This window comes from Lepidochelys olivacea (assembly GCF_965140295.1).
Source record: "Lepidochelys olivacea isolate rLepOli2 genome assembly, chromosome: 5".
In the NCBI taxonomy this organism is placed as follows: domain Eukaryota; kingdom Metazoa; phylum Chordata; order Testudines; family Cheloniidae; genus Lepidochelys; species Lepidochelys olivacea.
Window position 1 is genome coordinate 66,336,029 of NC_140415.1, and position 25,497 is coordinate 66,361,525.

At 36.4% G+C, this 25,497-nt stretch overlaps 1 protein-coding gene across 9 annotated transcripts in view; it reads left to right on the plus strand.

Moving 5' to 3' along the window:
* Positions 1 to 24,356, plus strand: part of PPIP5K2 (diphosphoinositol pentakisphosphate kinase 2) — a 106,583-nt gene extending 82,227 nt beyond the window's left edge. For 2 of the 9 annotated variants that reach the window (XM_084627834.1, XM_084627835.1), the window contains exons 22-31: positions 2,964 to 3,071; positions 3,156 to 3,272; positions 4,112 to 4,285; positions 6,945 to 7,118; positions 8,387 to 8,456; positions 10,554 to 10,673; positions 11,557 to 11,619; positions 15,754 to 15,900; positions 19,606 to 19,731; positions 22,529 to 24,356. In XM_084627834.1, coding sequence (XP_084483960.1) covers positions 2,964 to 3,071; positions 3,156 to 3,272; positions 4,112 to 4,285; positions 6,945 to 7,118; positions 8,387 to 8,456; positions 10,554 to 10,673; positions 11,557 to 11,619; positions 15,754 to 15,900; positions 19,606 to 19,731; positions 22,529 to 22,596 — 1,167 coding nt within the window. In that variant the 3' untranslated portion in view covers positions 22,597 to 24,356. Of the gene's footprint in view, positions 1 to 2,963; positions 3,072 to 3,155; positions 3,273 to 4,111; positions 4,286 to 6,944; positions 7,119 to 8,386; positions 8,457 to 10,553; positions 10,674 to 11,556; positions 11,620 to 15,753; positions 15,901 to 19,605; positions 19,732 to 22,508 lie in introns of all 9 variants that reach the window. The other 7 variants (XM_084627837.1, XM_084627838.1, XM_084627836.1 and 4 more) reach the window with 7 other exon arrangements.
* The last annotated feature ends 1,141 nt before the right edge of the window (positions 24,357 to 25,497 follow it).

A 25,497-nucleotide genomic window follows, 5' to 3' on the forward strand; every position in this document is an offset into this window, starting at 1 on the left:
ACTTGGGGCGGGGGCAGCGCGGGGAAGCACATGGAGTGGCCGGCAGACACATGGAGCGAGCAGTAGACGCCGCTCAGCTCTGCTGCGCTGCCGGGGCACTGAACTGTTTTAAATCACCTGTGGGGGAGGGAGCGCCCAGGGGCGGCAGGTGTGGACAAAGGAGAGACCCAGCCCAAAATTGCTGGAGCCCTGCGGGGAGGTTCACGGGCCGCGAGTTTGAGACCCCTGATCTACATCCTTCCTTAAGGATGTACATCTTGTAGACATCTGTAGAGCAGCAACTTGATCCTCTGTTCATACCTTTTCTAATCATTACGCTCTGGTGCCCCTGGCAAGATCAAATGCAGCTGTGGCCAATGCAGTTCTCTCTTCTGTATTGGACTGTGCTTCGAACCTTCCACCTCTTTAAGGGGATACTGTTTAGAAGCCACCTGAAGTGGAGGCCCCACAGAGCTGCTATATGAAAAAAGAAAGGGTGCTCTGCTACGTGCCCTCCTTCCCCTTTTCTTCAGAATTGCCCTTAAGGGATTCTCTGGTGGAGAAGGACCTGAGGGTGGTTTGCCTGCACAGCTCCATAAAGCCTCGGTGTGGGGCACGAGGATGCGTGGGTTGTATGTGTGGACCAGATGGGCACTGCTGTCAAAAATATATGATCAAAGGTGCGGGGCGCAGGTACACTTGAAGTGGAACATCCACAGAGATACATCTCAAAGAACTCCAGTTACTGTGCAACGTGAGTAACCTCTCCTTCTGTTGGCTCTGCCTGAGCCTTGGCAGAATAAGGGTGCACTAATCAGCATGTTTCTCCTGCTCTGCCCAGTGGTGCAGAGCAGAAGGGATTTTATTTTCTGGTGGAATTTGTACTACTTGTTAGTAGAGCTGTCAATCGCAGTTAACTCACATGAATAACTCAAAAAATTAATCGCAATTAAAAAAATTAATCGCGATTAATCACACTTTTAATTGCGCTGTTAAACAATAGAATACCGGTTGAAATTTATTAAATATTTTTGGATGTTTTTCTACATTTTCAAATATATTGATTTCAATTACAACACAGAATACAAAGTTTATAGTGCTCACTTTATATTATTTTTATTACAAATATTGCACAGTGAAACAAAAAATCATATTTTTCAATTCATCTCATACAAGTACTGTAGTTCAATCTCTTTATCATGAAAGTACAACTTACAAAGTAGATTTTTTCTGTTACATAACTGCACTCAAAAACAAAACAATGTAAAACTTCAGAGTCTACAAGTCCACTCTTCTTGTTCAGCCAATCACTAAGAGAAACAAGTTTGTTTACATTTATGGGAGATAATGCTGCCTGTGTCTTATTTACAATATCACCTGAAAGTGAAAACAGGCTTTCGCCTGGCCCTTTTTGTAGCTGACATTGCAGATATGCTAAACATTATGTGCCAGACGTGCTAAACATTCATATGCCCCTTCATGCTTTGGCCACTATTCCAGAACATGCCTCCATGCTGCTGCTGATACTTATTTAAAAAAAAAAAAAGCGTTAAATTTGTGACTGAACTCCTTGGGGGAGAATTGTATATCCTCCTGTTCTGTTTTCCTCGCATTCTGCTGCTTATTTCATGTTATAGCAGTCTCGGGTGAGGACCCATCACAAGTTCGTTTTAAGAACACTTTCACAGCAGATTTGAAAAAACACAAAACATACCAATCTGAGATTTCTAAAAATAGCTACAGCACTCAACTCATGGTTTAAGAATCTGAAGTGCCGTCCAAAATCTGAGAGGGACAAGGTATGGAGCATGCTTTTTCAGAAGTCTTAAGAGCCACACCCCGATGCCGAAATTACAGAACCCAAACCACCAGAAAAGAAAATCAATCTTCTGCTGGTGTCATCTGACTCAGATGATGAAAATGAACATGTCAGTCCGCTCTGCTTTGCATTGTTATTGAGCAGAACCCATCATCAAAATGGATGCATGTCCTCTGGAATAGTGGTTGAAGCATGAATGGGCATGTGAATCTTTAGCACATCTGGCACGTAAATATCTTGCGATGCCGGCTACAACAGTGCCATGCGAATGCATGTTCTAACTTTCAGGTGACATTGGTTACAATTTGTGGGAGATGATGCTGCCCACTTCTTGTTTACAAACTTGTTTGTCCGAGTGGTTGGGTGAAGTAGGACTGAGTGGACTTGTAGGTTCTAAAGTTTTGACATTGTTTTATTTTTGAATGCAGTTATTTTTTTGGATGTAATTGTACATTTGGAAGTTCAATTTTCATGATAGAGATTGGACTACAGTACCTGTATTAGGTGAATTGAAAGATATTATTTCTTTTGTTTTTTATAGTGCAAATATTTGTAATAAAAATAAATATAAAGTGAGCACTGTCCACTTTGTATTTTGTGTTGTAATTGAAATCAATATATATATATGAAAATGAAGAAAACATCCAAAAATATTTAAATAAATTATATTCTGTTATTGTTTAACAGTGCAATTAATTGCAATTAATTTTTTTAATTACATGATTAATCGATTAATTTTTGTAATTACTGGACAGCCCTACTTATTATAAGTTTACTATGAGCTCAGTAATGGGTTTATTGATCACTGTTTGATTCAGTATTTTTATTTTTTACAGGGAAGGGCATTCTTGTTGAGGGGTACATTCTGTGGCTCACAGAAAATTCTCGAGTCATTTCTGCAGCCATAAAATTTCAGCAAATGCAAGGTTCTAAATGTGATCTGAACTTGAAGGGCTAGTCTTTGGTTTGTTTTTCTAGAATGTTTGTTTCATTTTCATTCATTTGGAGGAGCTGTGGGCATTTTGGGTTGAATGTAAAATTTATTTTTAAAATATGAATTAAATATTCATAAGTTAAGATCACCTTTTTCTCTTAAATCACTTCAATTTTATTTTCAAAGGTTTTTTATTTAAAATGTGTTACAAAATGTTTCCATTTCTTTAAGGAGTCAAAAGAGGAACAGTGGAAACGAGCTATGGACTATCTCAATATTGTCAGTGAACTCAATTACATGACCCAGATTGTTATCATGCTGTATGAGGATCCAAACAAGGTAAGTAAATAAAATTGATAAATATCTACAGAAATATGATTAGTTCAAACCGTGTTTTAAAGATTAGATATTCATTGTCTTTAGGAACTTTCTTCAGAGGAACGTTTTCATGTGGAGCTTCACTTTAGTCCCGGAGCTAAAGGCTGTGAAGAGGATAAAAACTTACCAGCTGGTTTTGGATATAGACCTGCCTCCCGAGAGGTAATACTTCTGGCATACTTAGATCAAAAGTTCAAGGATTCTCTGTTCATGAATATGTTCCAATAACTTTTGTGTTAATCACTGGAGAATTAGTTAAAAAGAACAACGCATGATTTTGAATTAACTTTGTGTGTACTGTATGCATATAAAAAAATAAACTAGTGTACTATGAGTAACACTTATAGTCATAATTCAGGCCCTCTGATTTCAAATAGATACTTTACTTCAATAAAAGGTGTATACTCACCTCATTTGTTTTTACTGCCTTTGTAATTGCAACCTTTTATGGTTTTGCCTAATTTGTTGTTGGAGATAGTCCTGTTTCTCCAATGTTCTGACAAATGCATAAGAAAAAATATTAATTGGAATTTTGGGGAATATTGGCTAGTGAGACTAGATTATATTTTTCAGTTTGTATCTGTGTACATCTATATAGTTAAACAATTTGGTGTTACAAATGTTAAGACTCCGTGGGTGAAATACTGCCCCCATTGAAGTCTGTGGGAGTTTTGCCATTGACTTAAATGGAACCAGGATTTTACCCTTTACATATTCAGTGAAACATGTAAGAAGACATGGTGGTGTAAGCAATGATATGGTCACATTGTCACATGTTGTAGAAGAGAGTTAAAGTAGCAAATTCTTTTTCTAGGTATATAAAAAACAGCATTTGTATGGTTTAAGAACCTTGTGTCACCAAACTTCATGCCTATAATTAATGCTTTACTACATACAAAAAATGCTTAAATTATTCTATAACTGATTTCCTTAATGGATTTCCATGTCCAAATAGTACAACGTATGTAGATAACTTGAACAGGTAATATCTTTACGTGTAGAATGAAGGCTCAAAGAAAACCTGCCATAAAAATGATAGTGATGAGGAGTCACATACTTCTAAAAGGGATGAAACGGATCGATCAGTAGTGGTATTCAAGCCAATGGTGTCAGACCCAATTCACATACACAGAAAGTCGCCCCTTCCAAGATCCAGGAAGATTGGTTCTGTTGAAGTAAGTGTTTCGGTCACGGTGCATGTCTACTGAAATGAATTCTTCATTTACTTCTAACAAAAAGTAAAGACTATTCTGTTTTTGATTACACAAAAATAGAATGGTGTCATTCCTCTCAAAGTGGTGCTGTTATTCCATAGGAAATTCTCCATGGCAATGGTTGTCTGAAAGGAATTTCAGAAACGGCATATGGCTGTTGGGCCATATAAATTCTTTTTCTTTCCTTTAGTATTTCAAATCTTATTTTATGACTTTTATTCTATGACAATGAAGATGCACATTTTTTTGTCTCAACTCTTTCTTCTCCAAGCTGACTAACGTACATTGCTTGCATATGCATTCTCACAAGACTGCTGCTAATGGAAACAAAATATTGAGCTTTTTCATTTGTGGGGATTGGGGTGGGGGAAGGAGAGGTGGCTGCAAGAAAATTTCGCCATCTACAATTAACTTTCATAGGGAGCAGCTGATTCCAGTGGCACAGTGGTTGAAGGTAAGAGAGCAAATTGGCAGCATGCTTTGAGGGGCAGGGAATGTGTGTTTTCCAGAGTCTTCAGATAAGTGCCCTAAGACTTTCTGTGCTCTCGGTATAGAGGCCATGACACCAAGGAGTTGAGAAACTGTCATAAAAGGTGCTCTAACATCACAATAGTGGGGCAAGTCAGTGATGATTCAGTGTATGCCATTAATATGGCTGAACAGTAAAGACTCTGTTGGTGCACACTAGTACCTCAGTGACACTGAGGGTAGGTTTACACTTAAAATACCACAGTGGCATAGCTGCACCGGTGTAGATGCACTGCCTTAGCACTTCCCTGAAGACGCTCCTACCCTGAGGGGAGAGCTACTCCTGTTGGTGTAGTTAATCCACCTCTGCAAGAGATGATAGCTATGTCAATGGGAGAAGCCCTGTTTGGGGCTGTTTGCACCGGGGAGTAGGTTGGTATAATTGCATTGCTCAGGGGTATGGATTTTTCACACCTTTGAGGGACATAGTTACAACGATGTAAGTTTATAGTGTAGACCTGGCCTGACACTAGAACATAAAATGTGCAGTTTACTACCTTATTCTCAGTTGCTTAAAACCTCAAAGAACTGTATGCCCTTTTCCCTGCATATTGTCTCAGGAATAGGTGCTTATATAGAATGGGTACCTCAATAGTAAGAATTCCAAGTAACTTGGTTACTGTCAACATGTGGAGAATAATACGGATGGTTTTGTTTTATTATGATCCATATATAACATAAAAAAATTAAGAGGTGATATTTGTGAATGTATTGCAGGGTTGCATTTCCTGTTTTAACATAAGCAATGGAGGAGTAATATCAATGTTTTTGAAAGTGGCTTTCATTCTGATCATGCAAGCTCCCTTCCTAGAGAGAAGTTCACGTGCAGTTTTATAGTATTTCAAATTTTTAACCATTTTCATTCTCTGTAAATTTTCAGAAGCTGCTTTCAAGAGGTATTATTGATATGCATTGCTAAACTTTGACTTTCAGCAGGTAAAACATTCAAGTAGAATCTGTTCCAGCATCCAGCTATTATGGAAATTCTAAATTTTTACTTCCTATTGAATAATAGTCTTTGATTTTACTCATATAGCTGTGAAAGTTTGTGCAAAAAAGGTAAATTGGAAGAGCTAATATATTTGTGTCTGCCCTCACTGAAATCTGCAAAACAGTCTTTGAAGAATTTTGACCAATTGGTATCTTGAAAGTATAGTTTGACTTCATCTTAAATTGCCTTAGTATTATTTTTTTTAAAGATAAGACTCTTTCCACTCCAGTTCATTCATTTAAAGGGACACTGTCAGGTAGTTTGGGCTCAACCTAAGTCTTTTTTTTTATTATTATTTTTATAATCTGTAGTAAAATAAATTTAAAGTTTTGAATTTTATGTGGGTTATAGTCTTCAGAAGGGTCTAATACAAACATGGCTGCATTGTACTAGTGCATGGAGAAAGAAATGAAGTTGAGTAGTCTCATTTCCTTGAGCTTACAATTAAATGGAAAAACTAAAGAAGATAAATTGTGAGAAACAAATTTATATTTCTAAAAAGGTTCAGTGTTGTTTAATCTAGGTGGTATTAACACAGGTAGAAGAATATTGCTTTTTTTAGCCTGACATTGTCCCTTGAAATTTCTTTCTACTCTTTGGCGCCAGAAGTTCCTTAGTGCTTTAAGGTTAAGAAATCCTTCTTGCCACTCCTCAGGGGCTAGTCATGTAATCTCCAGTCCCATTCCAAAATCCTCTGGCTCTTTGAAATAAGTGGTAGTACTTTAAATGCAAAAGAAAAATCTATTAAATAACAGATAGAAAAGCTTACCATACGCTGAAGGGGGAAAAACTATTAAACAGTATGTTCAGAGTAACACATGTGTTCTGTTACCAGTTCATTTTTAAAGCTGTGGACCAGTTTTTGACTACCATTGTTCTTCTATCTTGCTATTGGTAAAATTTTAGTCTACCAGAAACTTGGTGAAAGTAGTGGATTAAAAGATGTAGTTTGAAATGTTAATCATTCCTAATTACTGTTTAATAGTTTTAAAGCTGTATATGAAAGAGTGCAAACAAACTGTATTTTTTTTCTGATCACTAGCTCTGTGGAATCTAACTTTGCATGATTTGCTGTTTTTTTGCCCCCTTTCTCACTTCCAGGAAGAGAGCCCCCTGAGTGTGTCTAGCCCAGAGTGTATTGGTACCTGGCTGCATTACACCAGTGGTGTGGGTACTGGGCGTCGAAGACGCAGATCAGGGGAACAAATCACTTCTTCCCCTGTCTCCCCTAAATCATTGGCTTTCACATCCAGTATTTTTGGCTCATGGCAACAGGTTTTTAAACTTTACTTCATTAAACATTATTATGCATTCCAAGCAGCAACCAACTGTCTTTAAGGACATCTAATCCCTTGTTATGGATTACATTCCAAGTAAATTCTTACACTTGTCATTAAAATGCACTTTTAAAAATACTAGTTACTTCCAAGAATATTGGGGGAGGAAGGAGGAGAAAGCAAATGCATGTTTTTCACAGAATTTTCACTGAATTAGATATTTCCACAGTGAATTAGTTTTTTTTACAGGAATTGTAAACATTAAGGCTCCAGAAAAGGCATAGACTACTGTCTAATGAAACTGACTTCAGCTTTGGCTTAGTTGTCCTTTAAGACTTTAAAAACAGCATTGCTTAATTGGTGGTAGGTAAATTGAAACTTTTTTTAAATAAATGACAGACGATGCCACTTAAAATAATTGATGTGGGGTCTGATATTACTATTCAAAACTTGTTTTGTATAGATCATATTTTCAGTGGCCTGGTATTAACTGAGCAGGAAACAAACTCTAGCACTAACCATTCTTGCCTTCACTCCTATATCTGGAGATATCTAATTAAAAAATCAAACACAGTACTTCATCCATTGAATTGTACAATATTTTGAAGACTTTTGTCAAAATATTGGGGAAAGAGCAGGACAAATGACACAGTCAAAATATCGGTGACGATCTAAAGATTGCTCAATTCAAAATATTGTCTGTATATAGGACAATGGATGGTGTTCTAACCATGCCCGTTTCTTTTTCTAAGAGTTTCAATAATTTCCATTTCCTTTTTGGAAATTTAAGGAACTTGTATATGGTAAAAGAGTGTATCAGTAAAGGCTGTGAGCATCTGAAGGCTATGCTGATAGAGCCCGTGCATGGATCAGTGACTGTATGGTGACTTCAACAGCCTGTCTGTCTTTCCTTCCCCGCTCCCATTCCCCTTTCAATACAGGAGCAGTTTAGGAGTGTGCATTTGGTAAAATAAAGTAAAATCTATCTCAACTGTCTGTGGTTTCATCTCTGTCTTGGTCTGTGTTCTTTTTAATTCTGAATGCCCGCTTTGCACCACCTCATTGCAAGGACTTCATATGTGAAATGGACTCCCTTCACAAGGGGATATTGCATGATCTTTCATATTTCGTTTATGTATTTCTACTAACATTTATCATACAGCTTATTAACACTTGTCGGTCTGGAGCAGGCCAATATATCAAGTTTAGTGGACACTTCATGCTGCTATTCTATTTTTTTCTTATTTTTCTGTTTTCCATATGCAGGTCCTCTCAGAGAACAATAGTAACTTACGAACACCAAGAACTATTCTGGAACAAAAGCAGAGTGGTTTAGGTATGTACATGCAATTGAAATTTTGTTTCAAGTAAGCAGATTTTCCAATGCTTTTTGTTTTGCACACAGATGTATGATCTTGGATTTTTAAAACTCTTGTGTAAACAAGAGCAAAAAGTATTTTGAATATAATAGTATCTACTAATTCATTGGGACAGTATAACCCACTGAGTTGACCAATATTTCAGCAGAAAAAGTTCTTTTAATGGAAACGGGATCTTAGGGAACAGTAAAACAATTGAGACTGTTCACTGATTCTTTACTCTGACCAAAGAAAGTTCTCAGGGTTATTTTTAATTTTAAATTATGACTGACATGTTAATATTTTTGTGGAATTCTTTGATTAAGCAAAAGCCCCAGTATGCAAACTGTTACAAATACTTCTCAAGCGAAAATAAATGTCTTCTCCTGTGGTCAGTTAAGACAACTGAAGAGATACTAGTGGGTGCAAAGAAACCCCAGCCTCCTGTCCTTCACCAAGAAACTTTAGTTTCTAATGAGAGACTGAGGTTTTTGCACCTCCCTCTTATTCCCGCCCTCAAATATTCCTATCAATGGACAGAATAATTAATTTTAACTGTGAATTATAACATCTTAACTTGCTTTAATTCAGGAAATGTTCTTCTGCTGTTATCATAAAACAGGCATTACGGTTATTATGCATTAGATAGGAAATCTTGTGCTACTGTAAGTTAGTTGCATCTTTTTCTGTAAATGCAAAAAACTGTTTTCAGAAATAACTAACTCAGGACACATTAAACAAAACACACACATAAATACTGTACATTGCACGTTAGAAGTAAAAGTTCCACTATCTTTCCATTTAAGGCTTTGTACTTATTTGTATGTCTTATTGTTGTGATATTCTTACTCCTGTTACATTTTCCTAGTAAAATGTATACATCTTGTAGTCTTGACTACTGAAGCCAATCTTTCTAACTTTTTGCTAAAATTATAGTACCCTTCTTCGATGTGACACAGTATAGTTTGTAGAAGCTGTTACATTTGCGTGCATAGTTGAAGGTATTACTTTGTTGAAAAGGCTTTTGCCACAGACCAGGCACCAATTTATATCAGCCATGATTCATCACATGTGCTACTAATGTTTCCCACTGTTGGAAGGCAATAAATCAGTGGGTAGGTGGCTGTTTTTAAATATCCTGCCATGTATATGAAATACAGACAATGAAATCTGAACTGGGCCTCCATCAAGTAATAACATTGGCTTTACAGAATAATAATGAAGATTAAAGGAAAATACAAATTCTAGACAGAGTAATTTCTTCCCATTTTCTTAATTTGGATGAGATTTTCATAGTATGGTGGACTATGTAAACAAAATGTCTTCACACTTAAGTGTATGAATGGTATTTCATCAATTACTTGTTAAACCACTTGTAATGGTAAAATTGTTCATGATTGGGCAACAAAAGTATACAGGTTTTTACATGGAGGACTACTTAATACAAGGGTCTTCTTTAGGAAAGAAGTGAAGCTAAACCTGGTGAAACTTCTGCTTTAAAATTCTATAGTTGGCTGTGACAATAGCTGAAATACCGATACAAGAATGGATAATTTGGTTAACTTGTTTCATGTTAAATCATGAGTGATGGAAAGTGAAATTTTTCTGTGAAAAGTCTGAGGAAAATGTGTGAGTACTTGAAGTTACAGACTGCCATGTCAAGGGGGTCAATTTCCATGAAAGCAATAAGCAAGATTTGCCAGGTTATATTTGTTTCAGAACTGCAGATTCTAAAACATGTAACTTCCATGTCTTTTTTATTCATTTATTTATTTACGTTGATGCTAACTGGTAATTTTTATTTACCGAACCTGACAACGGGAAATGAAGTCCCTTTGTTAAAGTCCAGTCCTCTCTAGTCACATGTAGCAGAGGGTGGTCAAATGTGTAGAAGTTACAATAAATTATGGTAGTTACAACCACTGTGACATTATAAGCATATTATGAACTGTTCAAGGCACTGCCAAAGGCTGCCTTTTGTGTGGTAAGAGCCATGTGCTTGCATGCTGCATGCATCCCCAATGTGAATGGAAGAGCACCTGGTTGTTGTATGTATTTTCTCTAACTCCCATCAGGGTCTCACTGTGCGGGCCTGTTTAGCACCTCAGTACTCGGGGGTTCTTCAAGCGCACCTAACCTACAGGATTATGCTCGTACTCAACGTAAAAAGCTGACTTCTTCTGGCTGCATAGATGGTATGTGCACACTCTCTCAGATGCACACACAAATCCATGTGCACACATTGAAGTTCTAAAGATGAACCCTAGGCTACTGATTCAGTGGAATCGTAGAATCCTTTGTCTTAGCATTAATTAATTGTACAACTTTCTACTGCCTCTTTACTGCCCATAGCTTGGTTATATTAGTTTAATGACACAGTTAATCCTTATTCCTGGCTTCTCTATTTGGTGTACCGTGTAGACAATATACATTGAAAGATTTTCAGCATGTACAGTTTAAGAACAATGAAGAGGTGAAAATGTAGTTGGAAGTGCTCATCACTTAAGCCTCTGATTTTGATAATTAGGTATTGACATTGAATTGAAACATATTACATTGCATGCAGAATTTACAAGGACTCAAAAGGAAAAGACCAGCTTGATATTACTGAGTGAAAATTTTAGGATTCCTTTTTGGTGGGTGTGTGGCTGTGGATAGAGGAGTGATAGGTTTTAGGCTTCAGTAATCTTGGGTAGAATAGCTTTCACAGTAGGCTTCAGCATTTAAAGAAAATGTGCTAATTTACTTTTTTAACACTAAGGTCGAGCAGTATTAATGTAATTTTTTCCAACATTCACTCTTCTCAATGTTCAGCTCTAACCAGATATAACTTTGTATGCCAAAATCACCAGCTCATCCTGCTTTTCTTTCATACACTTTATTAAATACCTTGCAGTTATCAATGAAGCCACATTTTCTAATTTTAACCTCTTTTTGGCCTCTGTCCCTTTCCCCTGGTCCTTTCTGCATGCCACTTAATTCTAACGTTTTCATCTTTTTTCTTCTTTCCTTTTTTGAAATGTGTCCCTCTTTTGGTAGCTGTTATGAATTTCAGGTACCTGTTTTTCTCTTTCTCAGACACCACACGTGGTTCTGCTGTTAAAAGATTTTCTATCTCATTTGCTCGACACCCAACCAATGGTACGTTTTGCTTTTATTTAAAAAAAAAAAAAATCCCTTGCTTCATCCCTTAATTTCATTTTATTTCAAATACGGGGTGTACAGTTTCGTCCAATCATTTGTCCTTCCTAACTTCAACCAAGCACAGTTCCAAACATATTCATAATCACTAGATACATTGATATAGTCTTAAATACCTCCTTTATTATTCATTTATATAAATATGATTTCAAAATTCACTCATCAGAAAATCTTGTGAAAATGGAAATCTTTGACAAATTGCATTCTTTCCAATGTCTCAAATGATCAGACTGTGTATGGTATATGATAAAAACAAACTTTTCTGATCTTGAATGGCATATACTTCTCAATAATTTAACATTCCACTTCTTCCTCTTCCTGCTGCTGCGCTCCACTGTTTCCCTGAGCCTTCTGAATCTAGATAAAATCACAGTATCTGACAACAGGTGTTGGCTACCATCTTCTTGAAGTGTCACTTGATTAAAAAGTAAAGTAAAATGTAGGATCCATTTCAGTTAATCTGCAGTTCTGATGACTGAACAGAAAAACTGCTACTTATCCTTGTCATACTTAATGATCAATATGTTCATCACGTATGCCAGTTACTTGAATACTTCACTAATAATCAGTTAGAGTTGACTTCGTCTTGTGTTGACCTCTTGAACTCTATGGTGAAAGCTAACTCATCTCCAGTCTACCATATTTTAATGAAGCCTATCTTAACATATGCAAGTTGAAAGTATGAAATATGTTACTCATTACTTTCTAGCTCACTACATAGGCCCTATAGCATGCCCTTTTCATAGAAGTTGGCTTCAATCTTCAGCATTTATCACATCTTAGTGTAGATTTTTTCCAGATTTTTTTAATTACCATTTTAAAACTGACACAATACAGTGGCAGGGTAATAAGGTCCTGCCATTAAAAGTGAAGTGAAAATAGCCATAAAGATCTGTGCTATTGACCTCCAACAAACATTTTACTTAAAAGATGGTTCAGGTTAAAAAAAACAAAAGAAAAAGCATAGTTCTCACTTTGTTTTGCTTCTGAATAAAGTCATGAAGTAGTACTTACAATATTGTATCCATTTGGAATTTTTAGTCAATTTTTTTACTGCAGTGGCTTCCTGAAGAAAGTGTTTAGTATAAACTGTTAGAACCATCACCAAACCTGCAGTTATTAAAAAGGCTGTAAAAGGCTGACTTAAACATCATCCTTGAAAATGAGAAAGGTGGGCCTTACTCTATATTAAAATCAAGTCAGATAATCTAAACAAAAGAGATGTACTTAAAAACTCAGTGTTGGCAAAACATTTGAAAGTTGGAAGGTGAGACTAGATTCACGGTGTAGAATCTGTTATGTAACAGTTTCAAAAAATTCTTTCTAAAGGGAACAGGCAGCAACAAACTTTTTGTAACTGGATAATTTTTTAATAAAAATCTCTATTTAAACACAATTACTTTATTGTGTACATTGTGTATTCTGATTCATTTAATATAAATATTTTTCCACATACCTTTTACAATTTAACGCATGCCACATGTGCTCCTGTGAATCCTAAATGCATTCCCTGAGGTGTTCCAGGTTCCCAAGTGTTCTCTACCAACTTTTTAAAATTATCGTTGTTTGTCTGTCTTCTGGACTGTCATTTAATTCTCCCTTTCACTCTTTTATTTCCATAACTTTGTGATGTCATTACAACCTCTAACCCATTTCACAGACACTCTCCACCCCCTTATTTCCCCCCCCCCTTGCCCCTTCATCTTTAATTCAAGCAACACATTGAAACAAGTAATCTGACAGTGCTTTACCTTATTTTGTGGGGCTCTATGCAGAACATCCACACCTCTTTAGTGCTGGTCCATTTCCTCTGGAATTTCTAGGCGCCAGTGGTATGTGTTTCTAGCTATTAAATGTAAGACAGTAGGATGACTTTTTAAATTGCTGTGTTAACCCTTTCGTTGTCTTGTATTTTGAAGGGGTTACAGGTGAATACAACCAAAACCCAAGGGTGGGTAGTTGGCAGGCACATATATTATTTAAAGGGATATACACTGTCAGGCATTTTTGGCTAAAAATTGTTTTATAAAGACAACCTATTTAAAAGACATAATATGGGCAAGTGGGTTTCTGTGGTATTTGTTTAAAAAGCCATTAAAAAGTTACTAGTTTTATTTGAGTGGTCTGGGTAAATGAAATTTCAAAAAGTAAACATAAATAGTTAGTTCTTCTAAAATTTTCTTTGAAAATTCCTATGGATTTTCTATAACAGCTGTTACCGTAGTAGTAATAATAATCATCATCATGAATAGGCATTGAAACATAAGTAGGTTTGTTTTTGTTTTTTTTAAAGCATGTGTCATGACCTAACTTGACATTGTCCCACTAAATTGTTTGCTAGACTAAAATGTAAATATTTTGGAAAACATTTTTGTGCTGTTAACACTTTTGTTAGCTTAAAATTTAAATCTGGTGGAACTTACTGTAATGCAAAGAAAGGGTTTGCGCTTTGCACGCATGCATAATATTTTTAGTATCTTACACTTATGCCAAACACATTTATTTTAATGCTTATACTGCAGCTTAGCTGCTGTCATATTAAAGAAAGTATACATGACGTTGTGTGGTGGTGTTTGTTTTGCACATGACATCTGAGTTTCTAAAAACATGCAACATTAGAACTGTTATAGGGTAAGTGAAGCTGATTTAAGTACCCTTGAGCAGCTTGCTTAGCAGGATTGGCTCTCATTTGAATCCAAGGCTGGGTCCAAATATGAATACAAAAGTTCTTGAGTTGAAATTTTGTAGAATTATTTTCTCTGTAAATGCTTAGTAATGTTTTTTGAGGAAGTTCACATATTGATACCTTTACAAAGGTATCAGGAGAGAGATCACTTGATCATTACCTGTTAGGTTCAATCCCTCTGGGGCACTTGGCATTGGCCACTGTCGGTAGACAGGATACTGGGCTGGATGGACCTTTGGTCTGACCCAGTCAGGCCATTCTTATGTTTTATGTTTAAAAAGAAATGTACCTTGAACAGAAATTTTGGACATTCTTTAAGTATTGTCTTTTCATTGAAATAAACATCTCGGAAGAAATATACCAATTTCTAATTTTTCAGTTCAATACTGTAAATTTAATGTTGCAGCTGTATATAAGAATGCTAATGTGGACTAGTGTCTCCTCTTTTGAAATACTGTGAGATGCAGATTTCATTGAATGCTATCAAGCTTACATCAGTTCACAAAACTGCACTATTAAGCATAGATATGTATTTTAAATGCTTTGTTTTATTTCATTAGGAATAAAAACGTGCATGGCTGGTTTATGAAATGTCAATATGTCTATACTAATATTGGGAAACAAAGTTAATAACACTTCAATTTTGACTTGGTATCATTTGCCATTTTAAGTTGTGAAATTTCTAGTGATATAAATCATTGTTTTAGTAAAGATAGGTATAAATGTTTGTTATAAAATTAAAATATAGTCTCAAGGTAAAAAAATGCTGGTAGTGGTCTTGGAGAACCTTAAAGTGGAAACCGAAAGCAAGTCTTGTCCCTAGGATACCTGAGAGGCTAGAGAGTGTATGCTACAAGGCATTGCCTGTCAGGAATGCCAATGTTTTTAGCTGTTCTCTGTCAGAGCAACTCAGTTAAAAATGTTCACAGCATGACCACGCTGCTACTCCATCTTGAATGAATTAGTTACCTATATGTTGTTATGACCGGTATGGGAACAAGTAGGGAAAATACTGACATTCCCCACCTTTTTTAATGATTGAATAAGTTTGTCTGGAACAGTAGTTAACTTCCTGTACTGAGCAAAGACTAAAGCAAAGATATATTTTGTATCTGTGTACACTGATTGATTTATGTGGACATGGGTATTGTAGTCTGTAGTACGCTATCTTGAGCTTACTATATGACAGAATCTGACATACCTTGTTCTAACTCCATAATGCATAGCATTTTATGTCATGACTTCAAGGATATTGTATGTTTGCATGTTTTGATATCAGACATGTACTTTATGTTCATTTTTATGCAGTGTTTCCTGTCTGTACAACAGTTCCATTCTGGTCTTATTTCTAATGTCTGGAAATCCTCTCTCTCTCTTTATTTTTGTAGGTTTTGAACTATATTCCATGGTGCCTTCCATCTGCCCTCTAGAAACCCTGCACAACTCCCTGTCTTTAAAGCAGGTGGATGAATTTCTTGCCTCCATTGCTGCTACTTCAAGTGACAACCTACCGGAGATGTCTGCTGCTCTATGTTGTAATTCATTTTTTTTACTGTAAACCATAAACACTATTGGTCATAGTTGATCCATAGGCCATTTCTCAAAGTGAACAGATCAAAACGATTATCAGTGACTGGATGACTAACCTAGCGAATATCAGTGTAAATGGGGTAGGATATGAGGCTAAAATATGGACAAAACAAATTAAGAATTACTTAGCAAATTCATAGGTCTTCGAGTCAGCAGGTCCTGATGAAATGTGTCCTAGAATACTTAAGGAACTGGCTGAAGAAATCTCTGAACCATAAGCAATTCTCTTTGAGAATTCATGGAGGACAGGAGAGATCCCAGAGGATCCGAAAAGGGCAAACATAGTACTGGTCTATAAAAATGGGAATAAGGACAACTCAGGGAATTATGAACCAGACAGCTTAATTTTGGTACCCAGAAAGATAATTGAGCAAATAATCAAACAATCACTTTGTAAGCACCTAGAAGAAAATAAGCTGATAAGTAACAGTCAACATGGATTTGTCAAGAACAAATCATGTCAAACCAACTGGGTAACAAAGCTTGTGGATGGGGGAGAGCAGCACACATGCTATATCTCGACTTTAAGGCTTTTGTCACTGTCTCACATGACCTTCTTATAAACAAACTAGTGAAATATAGCCTAGACCAATGGTAGCCAATTATTTTTTGGCAAGGTCCAAATTTCTTGGTCAAGGTATAGTCAAAGTCCGGGCTCTGGAGAAAATAATAACAATTTAAAAAGATAAATAAATAAAAAGATTGGGGGCCATTCAGAAGTGTCTGGCGGTCTGGATTTGGCCTGTGGTCCACCTATTGACTATCCCTGACCTAGATGAACTTACTATTGTGAGGGAGAGTGTACAACTGGTTGGAAAACTGTACTCAAAGTAGTTAAGTGGTTCACAGTCAAGTTGGAAAGGCATATTAAGTGGTTCCCACAGAGATCTGTCCTAGGTCTGGTTCTAGTCAATGTCTTTATAAATGACTTGGATAATGGTATAGAGAGTATACTTACAAAGTTTGTGGACAATACCAAACTGGGAGGCATTGCAAGCAGTGTGGAGGACAATTCAAAGTGATCTTGACAAAATGGTCTGAAATAAAATAGGGTGAAATTCAGTAAGGACAAATGCGAAGTACTACATGTAGGAAGGAATAATCAACTGCACAAATACCAAATGGGAAATGACTGCCTAAGGAGGAGTTCTGCAGAAAAGGATCTGGGGTTTATAGAGGATCACAAACTAAATATGAGTTGACAATGTAATACTGTTGTAAAAAAAAGTGAACATTATTCTGGGATGTGTGAGCAGGAGTTTTAACTGGAGTAGTGTGCACCACACTCATGGAGTAGTGGTCACCACATTCATGGAAAGATGTGATCAAATTGGAGAGAGTTCAGAAGAGAGCAACAAAAATGATTAAAGGTCTAAAAATCATGACCTAAGAGGAAATATTGAAAAAACTGGGTTTGTTTCGTCTGGAAAAGAGAAGACTGAGGAAGTACATAACAGTCTTCAAGTATGTAAAAGGTTGTTATAAAGAGGAGGGTGATACATTGTTATTCACTGAGGACAGGACAAGAAGTAATGGGTCTAAATTGCAGCAAGGGAGATTTAGGTTAGATGTTAAGAAAATCATCTTAACTGGAAGGGTAGTTAAGCACTGGAACAAATTATCTGGGGGAGGGTGTTGTGGAATCTCAATCATTGGGGCCGGGGTTAAGAACAGGTTGACAAAGAGCTGTCAGGGGTGGGCTAGATAATACTTAGTCCTGCCTCAGTGCAGGGGACTGGACTAGATGACCTATTGAGGTCCCTTCCAGTCCTACATTTCTATGATTCTATAATTTACCGAAAATGTTAATCAACTCTTAATATGTTTGAAGTACTTTTTCACTATGTGGTCATTGGTTTCTTTGGAATATGGCAAACTTGGGAACATTATCATACTTGAGCCAATTAATCATTCTCTTATTTTAGTGAAAACACTCTCCCACCCACATTATTGCAAGTCTGGAATTCAGGGGAAAATCAATTTTACTAGTGTCAAATATGCAGTACTTTGTGGCTTACACTACATTTCCACGTTGGATGTAATTTGTTACAGGATATCTGTTAATGCCAATGTTAACTAAACCAAACTTAAATGTGTTGTGCATCTTGTATGCTTTGTGGTATGTGTATTATGGCAAACAGATGTTAAACTACACCGTTAACCAGAAATACAGGAATAGAAAATACGGTATGTTCAACCTGGCTGAGCTAATGTTCCTTCTAGAACCAGAACATCTGCATTTCCTGTTTCGTTTTTTATTATTGAATCTGAATGTTCCACATGCATAATATCTCTTCATTTAATTTTCTTTCTATAAAAGATTCCCTATGCTACGTTTGTTTAAATGGTCCAGAATAGAACCTCAAGTTTGCATCTTGTTGATGTGAATGTGCTGGGGATGATTGCCTTCCACTGTGTCTCTGTTGCTGCTTCTCTTGAAACAGTTTTCTGCAATGCTAGACTTGCAAGATGTGTGGTTTTCACTTTGATATTTATACTTTTTGTGTAGGGTGAAAGGGGAAATGCAAACTTTGGAGGGGCACGTAAAGAAATTATACTACTTGTGGTAAAAATTGTACTTGCTATTCTTTGATATAGTATAACAAACAAGATTGGTTTCCTCTTTCTAGTGTTTTTACTTTGACAGCACTTTATGAATAGTCCGTTTCATTTTTTACCCAGTGTAGTCAATTCCCCATCTTGTTTTATGTGTCTTTTATACATGAACAGATGGAGAAACATTTTTTTGAAATAGAAAAATGATTGTAAAATGTACACGGAGGCTCACCAGCAGGTATACTACATTTAGGGGGAAAAAGGAGGTTTTAAGCGGATAGTGTCCCTTTAAAATGCAATCTTAATTTTCAGGATTCATTAGAAAAATAATTGTCATTTGCGATGTTGAGAGGAAACCTAGAGGGCTTGCCATCTAGAGTTTGAGACCTTAAAGAATTAAATGGTTAACTGTTGGAAAGGAAGTGGGTCAGGTTGCCCTGTTTTATGAGGGAGTGTTTGGCAGTTGGAAGGAGGAGGGAGTCTTAATTAGTGGCTATGGGAAAGGGCTCCCCTGTGGGTATGGAGTTGGCTTTTATTGGTAACAAGTTTTGGTACTTGGGAGGAAGGGTCAGTGCTCTTGTTACTGACAGGATGGAGCATGAATGCTTTTGGCAGCGGAAAGAAGTATTTTTCCCCACCCTATTTCCCTTTGGGGAGAATTAATTTGTGTGTGGACTCTTTTTTTTTTTTTTTTTTTGGTCCTCTTCCAAATGTCTATTTGCTCCATTATAGGCTTGTTAATTAAATGTCTCAGACTAGGTAGAGCAAACAAAATGCCAGTCCTCGCAGCATTACATGCCCTGTCAAAAGTCAGGAGCACTTCTGGCAAAGCAACACTCGCTGTTCATTAACCTGATTATTCCTGGCACTGTGAAGCTCTTGTGTTGCTTTCTTAAGATGGATCAGGCAGATTTCATCTCCTTCCCCACACTATGAAGCCACAATAAAGACCAAAAACCCAAAATCCATGGCTGGATTCCAGATTCCATAAGTATAGACTTTGTGCCTTTTTTTCATTTTGGTAATCTGCAAATACTTGACAAACGTTTTGTTCATGATGGTAAAGACGACCTTTCTCCCCCCCCCCCCTTCAGCTTCAGCGTATTTGAGTTCACTGTCTGGAAGAAAAAGTTCTTTAAATACATACACCCCTGCAAAAATCCAGCCAACACCACTTGCAGCCTTGCCTGAGAGGCTAGCAATAGAGAAACCAGCCTTATGTAAGTAACTTCTGTCACAGAGGCAGAACAGCTCATTCTTTTGCTTAAATATACCCAATAGTTATTCAAGATGCAAAGATTTGTTACATATTTAAGATAGTGTGCCATCTACCTGTTGAATAATTTCTTCAAGAATGTTATGAAATAGCATCCCTATCCTTGTATTTGGAATAATTCAGATAGTCACAAAATAAATTCATTAAGGCATTGTACAGTTACTTTAAAAATAACACTTCAGCAATAATGGCTGAACTGTGGCCTCCATAGAATACAGATGTAGTGTACCCTGGTGGTTACAAACAAACTTTCAAATTGTATTCAGGTGACTTGGTGGCAGTCAATCTGCAGTTAGGACTAGACTTCCAGATTTAGACTCAAGTCAGTTAGACACAGTGTGTTTAATAATAAAAAAAAAAAGGCAGCAACACACAAATATTTTGGTGATAAAGGCAGTTTTAATGTACTATGGCTCTTCAGAAATCTAGTATCTCTGATGATCGTCCTAATGCAAACGTATAATCGAGCTACTGTGTGTTAAATAAATCAGCAGAGAGGAAAGGATCATTCCATCCATGCAGGTGAAGGTCTGAGTAGTGTCCCACGGCTCCCAATAGCCCCATAGGCTTTAGATTTTAGTTTTGATGGGTTAGACTTGGGCAGGTTTTAGCAATTGATATTAATCAAATTCAGTGTTTCTCCCTGTGTTAAACAGATGAAATTTAGCCTTGGAGTGACGCATACAAACAAATAAATAAAACTACCAATTAAACAAATTTTTAATCGTGACTAATTCTTTGCAGCTGTTTATCAAGTACATGAGGCACTTGTCACATTGTTATAGGATCATAGACTCATAAGATTGGAAGGGACCTTAAGGGTTCATATAGTCCAGTGCCCTGCACTCATTACAGGACTAAGTATTATCTAAACCATCCCTGACAGGTGTTTGTCTAACCTGCTCTTAAAAATCTCCAATGATGGAGATTCCACAATTTATTCCAGTGCTTAACCACCCTGACAGGAAGTTTTTCCTAATGTCCAACTTAAACCTTCCTTGTTGCAATTTAAGCCCATTGCTTCTTGTCCTATTTGATATTAATATGATCCAAATGAAACAGAGCTCTTTTTTCAGTTGCTCTTGGGTTTCTTCAAAGTGAAGCCATTTTTCTAACAATAAATTTAACCTTGTGTACAGTAAGGTTCAGATTCTAGTGACTGATCCAGTTTACAACTAAATTCTGTAAATCACAATAAATACATTATGCAACAGATGAATCATAAAGAGGGTGACTGACTTTCACCTTAATCATTTGCCAATAGATCCATTCCAGTGAAGCCATTCTCCACAGGCCCAGTGTCTATTTAAGAAACAAAAAGGTTCCTAGGTTTTTTCTAGCTCTGACTGAAATCTTTGTCAAGTTCATCCACCTTTTAATTCTTTTAATTCAGTCTTGACAGGTTCTGTCTCCAAGAGAACCATGTCTAAATACTGAATCCTATAAACGTAGCCTTCAAGTTCTAGATTTGCCTAGCAAGGCTCCCTCTGTGAGAGTTTGCCAGCTTCTTACCCGATGTTATCCAGGAGATTTGAAAAGAAGCAGAATTGTCTTTTCTACGTGCATTTACAAAATGCTGTTCTTTAGATTTGCCCTATCTGTTACAAAATCTTCCATTTGAAGGGTCCTCAGACTTTTCTGCCCTCCCTATTTAATACTTTGGTGTTACATCTTTTTGATAGCTGTTATAACAGTGTACTTCCCAGAAATATATTTCTGGGTGGTAACTATCTTTATCCCTTCAAGATGTCTTATGTTTGTTCTTTAGGATATGTCTTGTTTAGTTTTTTGCTTCCTGTTGCAATGTGATTCCCCTCCCCCCGAGTCAACCATTTATCTTCTCCAGAGATTTAAGGGATATTGAAGTTTGTCTTCTGTCCTTTTTAATTGGCTGTTTGGGGTCTATTGTTGCTTCCTGCTTAAAAGAAGCTGACTGTTTGGAGCACTGAAGCCAGTCTAACTATCACAGCAGGAATACCATATTACTCCCCTATTGGGTCCAGTGTTTTAGAGCCTTTGGCTGAGATTTCCCACAAAGCCTATGCACAGGTACATGAATCCAAGAATTTTTATTTGTTTGACTATAACTAATCATATGAAAAACTTCAACACTATTGTAAATGACTATAGTAAAAGGTTGAACATCTTATTGGAAAAACTGAAACTGCCTTCTCTATCTTCAGTTTATACTAGAAATTTGCTTCAACACATTTTTAAGTTGTTTGGCTCAAGTATATACGTAAATCTGTTTAAAAATGCTGTCAAGAACAGTTTGTAAAAACTTTCCTTTATTTGTTCTACAGCTCTGAGAAGCTTGAAAATATTATTTCCCACCAATTTCCTGCCTCTTCATTAGACAGAAAGAATTGTTTGTTTTTCTGTGGCTTTCAGGGCAGCTCAGATAAATATAATTTGTTAAAATGTGTTCCCTCTTCTGACTGTCTGATTTCTATAAGAGCAGATGTTAGAGGGTTTCACAAACAGTTGCTCTTGGTGGGTTATTTTTTTCATCTGTGGCAGACTATTGAATTTCAAGAGTGAATTGTTCAACACATTGTAACAGTGTCAAAGTAGGTCTAACTTAAGTCCAAACATCTCAAAAGTTACTTAATTCACTTGTTACTTAGTGATTATAATGGGTTACCTGAATTCAGTTTACAGCAAGATTGATGTAAGTTTTAATATTGACCTTTCTTTTGCTGTACAATCTTACCAGTGTAGGGTTTTTTGCTTCTCTGCAGCTACCAGCGGACCCTCCAGTGGCACCTCTGATGTTACACCATCTCCAAAAGAATCTAGCTTGATATAAAATTTGGTGATTAAACCCTTACTGAGAAGAAATGAAGCACTTCAGACAAAATTGGAAGCATCTTCCTTCAAAAACAATCTTCAGTGTGCATTTTTAATGGTAGAAAAGCAAACTAAACCTTGACTCAACTCTCCAAAGCCATTATTGTCTCTGTCTGTCTTGGTGCACTTACCTGTATATAAATTTAAATACTCTTAGCTAGTGCACACTGTATATATTCAGCTGAAAAGTCTGTTCTCATTTTCTAAAATATTTAAGGCAAAGAGGTTTACTCAGCAGTTCAATGAATTGCACAACTTTAATGAAAAAGCTGCACGCCGGTTTTCCCAGTGTCTGTTTACTATATATGTATACTGAGCAAAAAGAAAAACGCCCCAACCCAATAGTATATATTATAGTGGCTCTCAAAGCGCCATTGTAGTTGTCATTATAAACTCCTATTTTCAAGGGGTTTATAATGTGACTGAATTTTTTTCCTGGGCTGAAATTTGATGCACATGATCTTGGTTAGGAGCATTTTTTTATTTGAATACATTTCCAAAGAAATCGCTTGGCTCTTTGAGTTAAACAAGAGCTTCTTGCATTTGAATTTTTTAATACCATATATGCTGCAGTAACGAGGCACAATGGGGTGAAGTAAGGATAGTGTATTTTCACTTTGAATCTCCTTGTTGTTTGTTTACATCAGACTCCTAACATTTGAATATACTTTTTATTTTGTTGTTTAATATACACGGTTATATAAGGTATATGTCTGTATATCCTCCTACAGAAAAGATTTCTGTTTATATATTTTCTTATTCTAAGAAATTCTTTTGGTTACTGAAGAAGATGCCTTTATTTGCTACATAGGTTTGTTTTTTAAAAAGTCACTTAAAAAAAGGCCACATTAAAAGACAAGGTTTTTAAGGAGCGATTACAGTTGGTCTGGTATCTAACTCTAAATACCCCATCTGTAGGTGGTGCATCCTACTGCCCTTTCATATTAAAGAGAAACTGCAGTGTTACCAGAATGTTTAATGTTTCCAAGTTTATCCGACTACTTAAGCTTCAGCATTTTCTGTAATGTTCATACCATTGGCATTCTAAACGCAGCTGTTGTCAGCGGCTCTCATTAAGAGTGTTGAAGACTTTATTAGAACTATGAGAAGCTTCAGCAACTCAGATTATGCTTTTAAATGGTCAGATTTTGAAGAGCAATCATCCAGGTTCAGCAGTTTTGTGCTTTCATCTGTGGCATTTAGAATTATAGAATGTATTCAAAATGTCATTGTCCCCTTTTGAAAGTTCAAGCGGCTGATTATTAATAATAACTTTATAAACTGCAAGTTAGACTTTTTTTTCCAGTTTAAATTACAAGAGATTTAGTGTCAAAGAAATATTTAAGCATAAGAGCCTTGTTTTCCTTATCCAGAAATTATCAGTGTAACTACAGTTACACTATGAACTTGCCATAGAGTCAGTACAAATCTTTAAATAGGGCACATGTGAAATGGCTTCTAGAAAATAGTCCTATTAAGTGCTGACTAAATAAATTATACCAAAAACATAAAGGGTTCACAGCTATATATTTCAAACATTTCATTTTCTATAATGTAACCATGTAGTATTGACGATGTTTGTCTTGCACACATTTGAATGTACACATCATGTTTACTGTTTTTTAAAAACACTATTAAAATTAAGCGTGCATATCATTCCAGTCAACCAAAGCTCTGGTATAAAAATTTTGATGCGCTCCTAAATAAAAAACAAGGTTAATGGCTAATTTAATGTCTCTTCTGCTTTTTCATGAATAGATAGTATCTCACTTTCTGTATATTTACCTGCTTTTTTGCTCATCCCAGTGCAAAAAAGCTGAAATAAAACATGTTTAGAAATATGGATTTGTATAAGAATTGGAGGCAGCCATGTATGTCGTCATTAAAAGCAATCATCTGAAATGGGGATAGGAGAACACTAAGCCTGTGAGTGCACTGCTGCACCCATGCAGAGCTCCTTTGACTTCTGGGGGGGTCCTTATGGGCACAGCAGTCTGTCCTCATGCAACAAACTGAAGGATCAGGGCCTAAAGTCGCTCAAATATGAAAAGGAAAAATAATTTGGACAAGATCTGGGCAAATCAAAAGTAGGGAAACAACTTCCAGAGAAACACAAATTCAGTAGAATTTCCATTAGTCTAAAAGAAGAATTAAAGAGCGGGAGGGGGGGAACCTATCCAAACACTCAAACAGCCTACTTGTGAAACTTAGAGTAGATAGCTTCTGCCTGGGGTAGCTGACTCTCAAATTTGTGTTTCAAGTAAATTCTAGAGTAGGTTACAGTACATTTGATGGCTAAATTTATTAAAATGTACATACTCCAGAAACATTCTGCCCTGGCATGAGATGTGGCATGTGAAAATTTGAGGTGGATTGCTTTGTTGTTGTTGAAGATAGAGATGAGCTGAAAATCTGGGTTTATAACCAAGTACTTTCAATCGTTAACTATGCAGAGGCGCTGGTCCTTGCACAAGTAAAGAATTTTTCAAAATCAGTTTTATGTCACACCCTGTCACTATCTTTAATCAGTGACTCAGGGTTTTCCCCTCAGCCATAAAGCAAGCAACACAGTTTGATGTGGAGTTAGGACCAAACAAATCAGCTTCACAGTTCAAAAGCTTTGAAAATAACTTAAAAGTTGTAGGAAGTTATAAAATTACTTTACCAGTTTTTAAAAACTGAAGATTTCATAACTTTAAGTATCTTCTGGTGCTTCCAAATTGTGATGCTTATTTAGTCCTACTCGGTATCATGTGTAAGATGGCAGCTGCTTGTAATTTTATTATTTTAAGACAAATACTATTCCTTGTAACTGTTTTTTGCCCCATCCTGGTGGAATAGAATAGACCGAGGAAGCCAA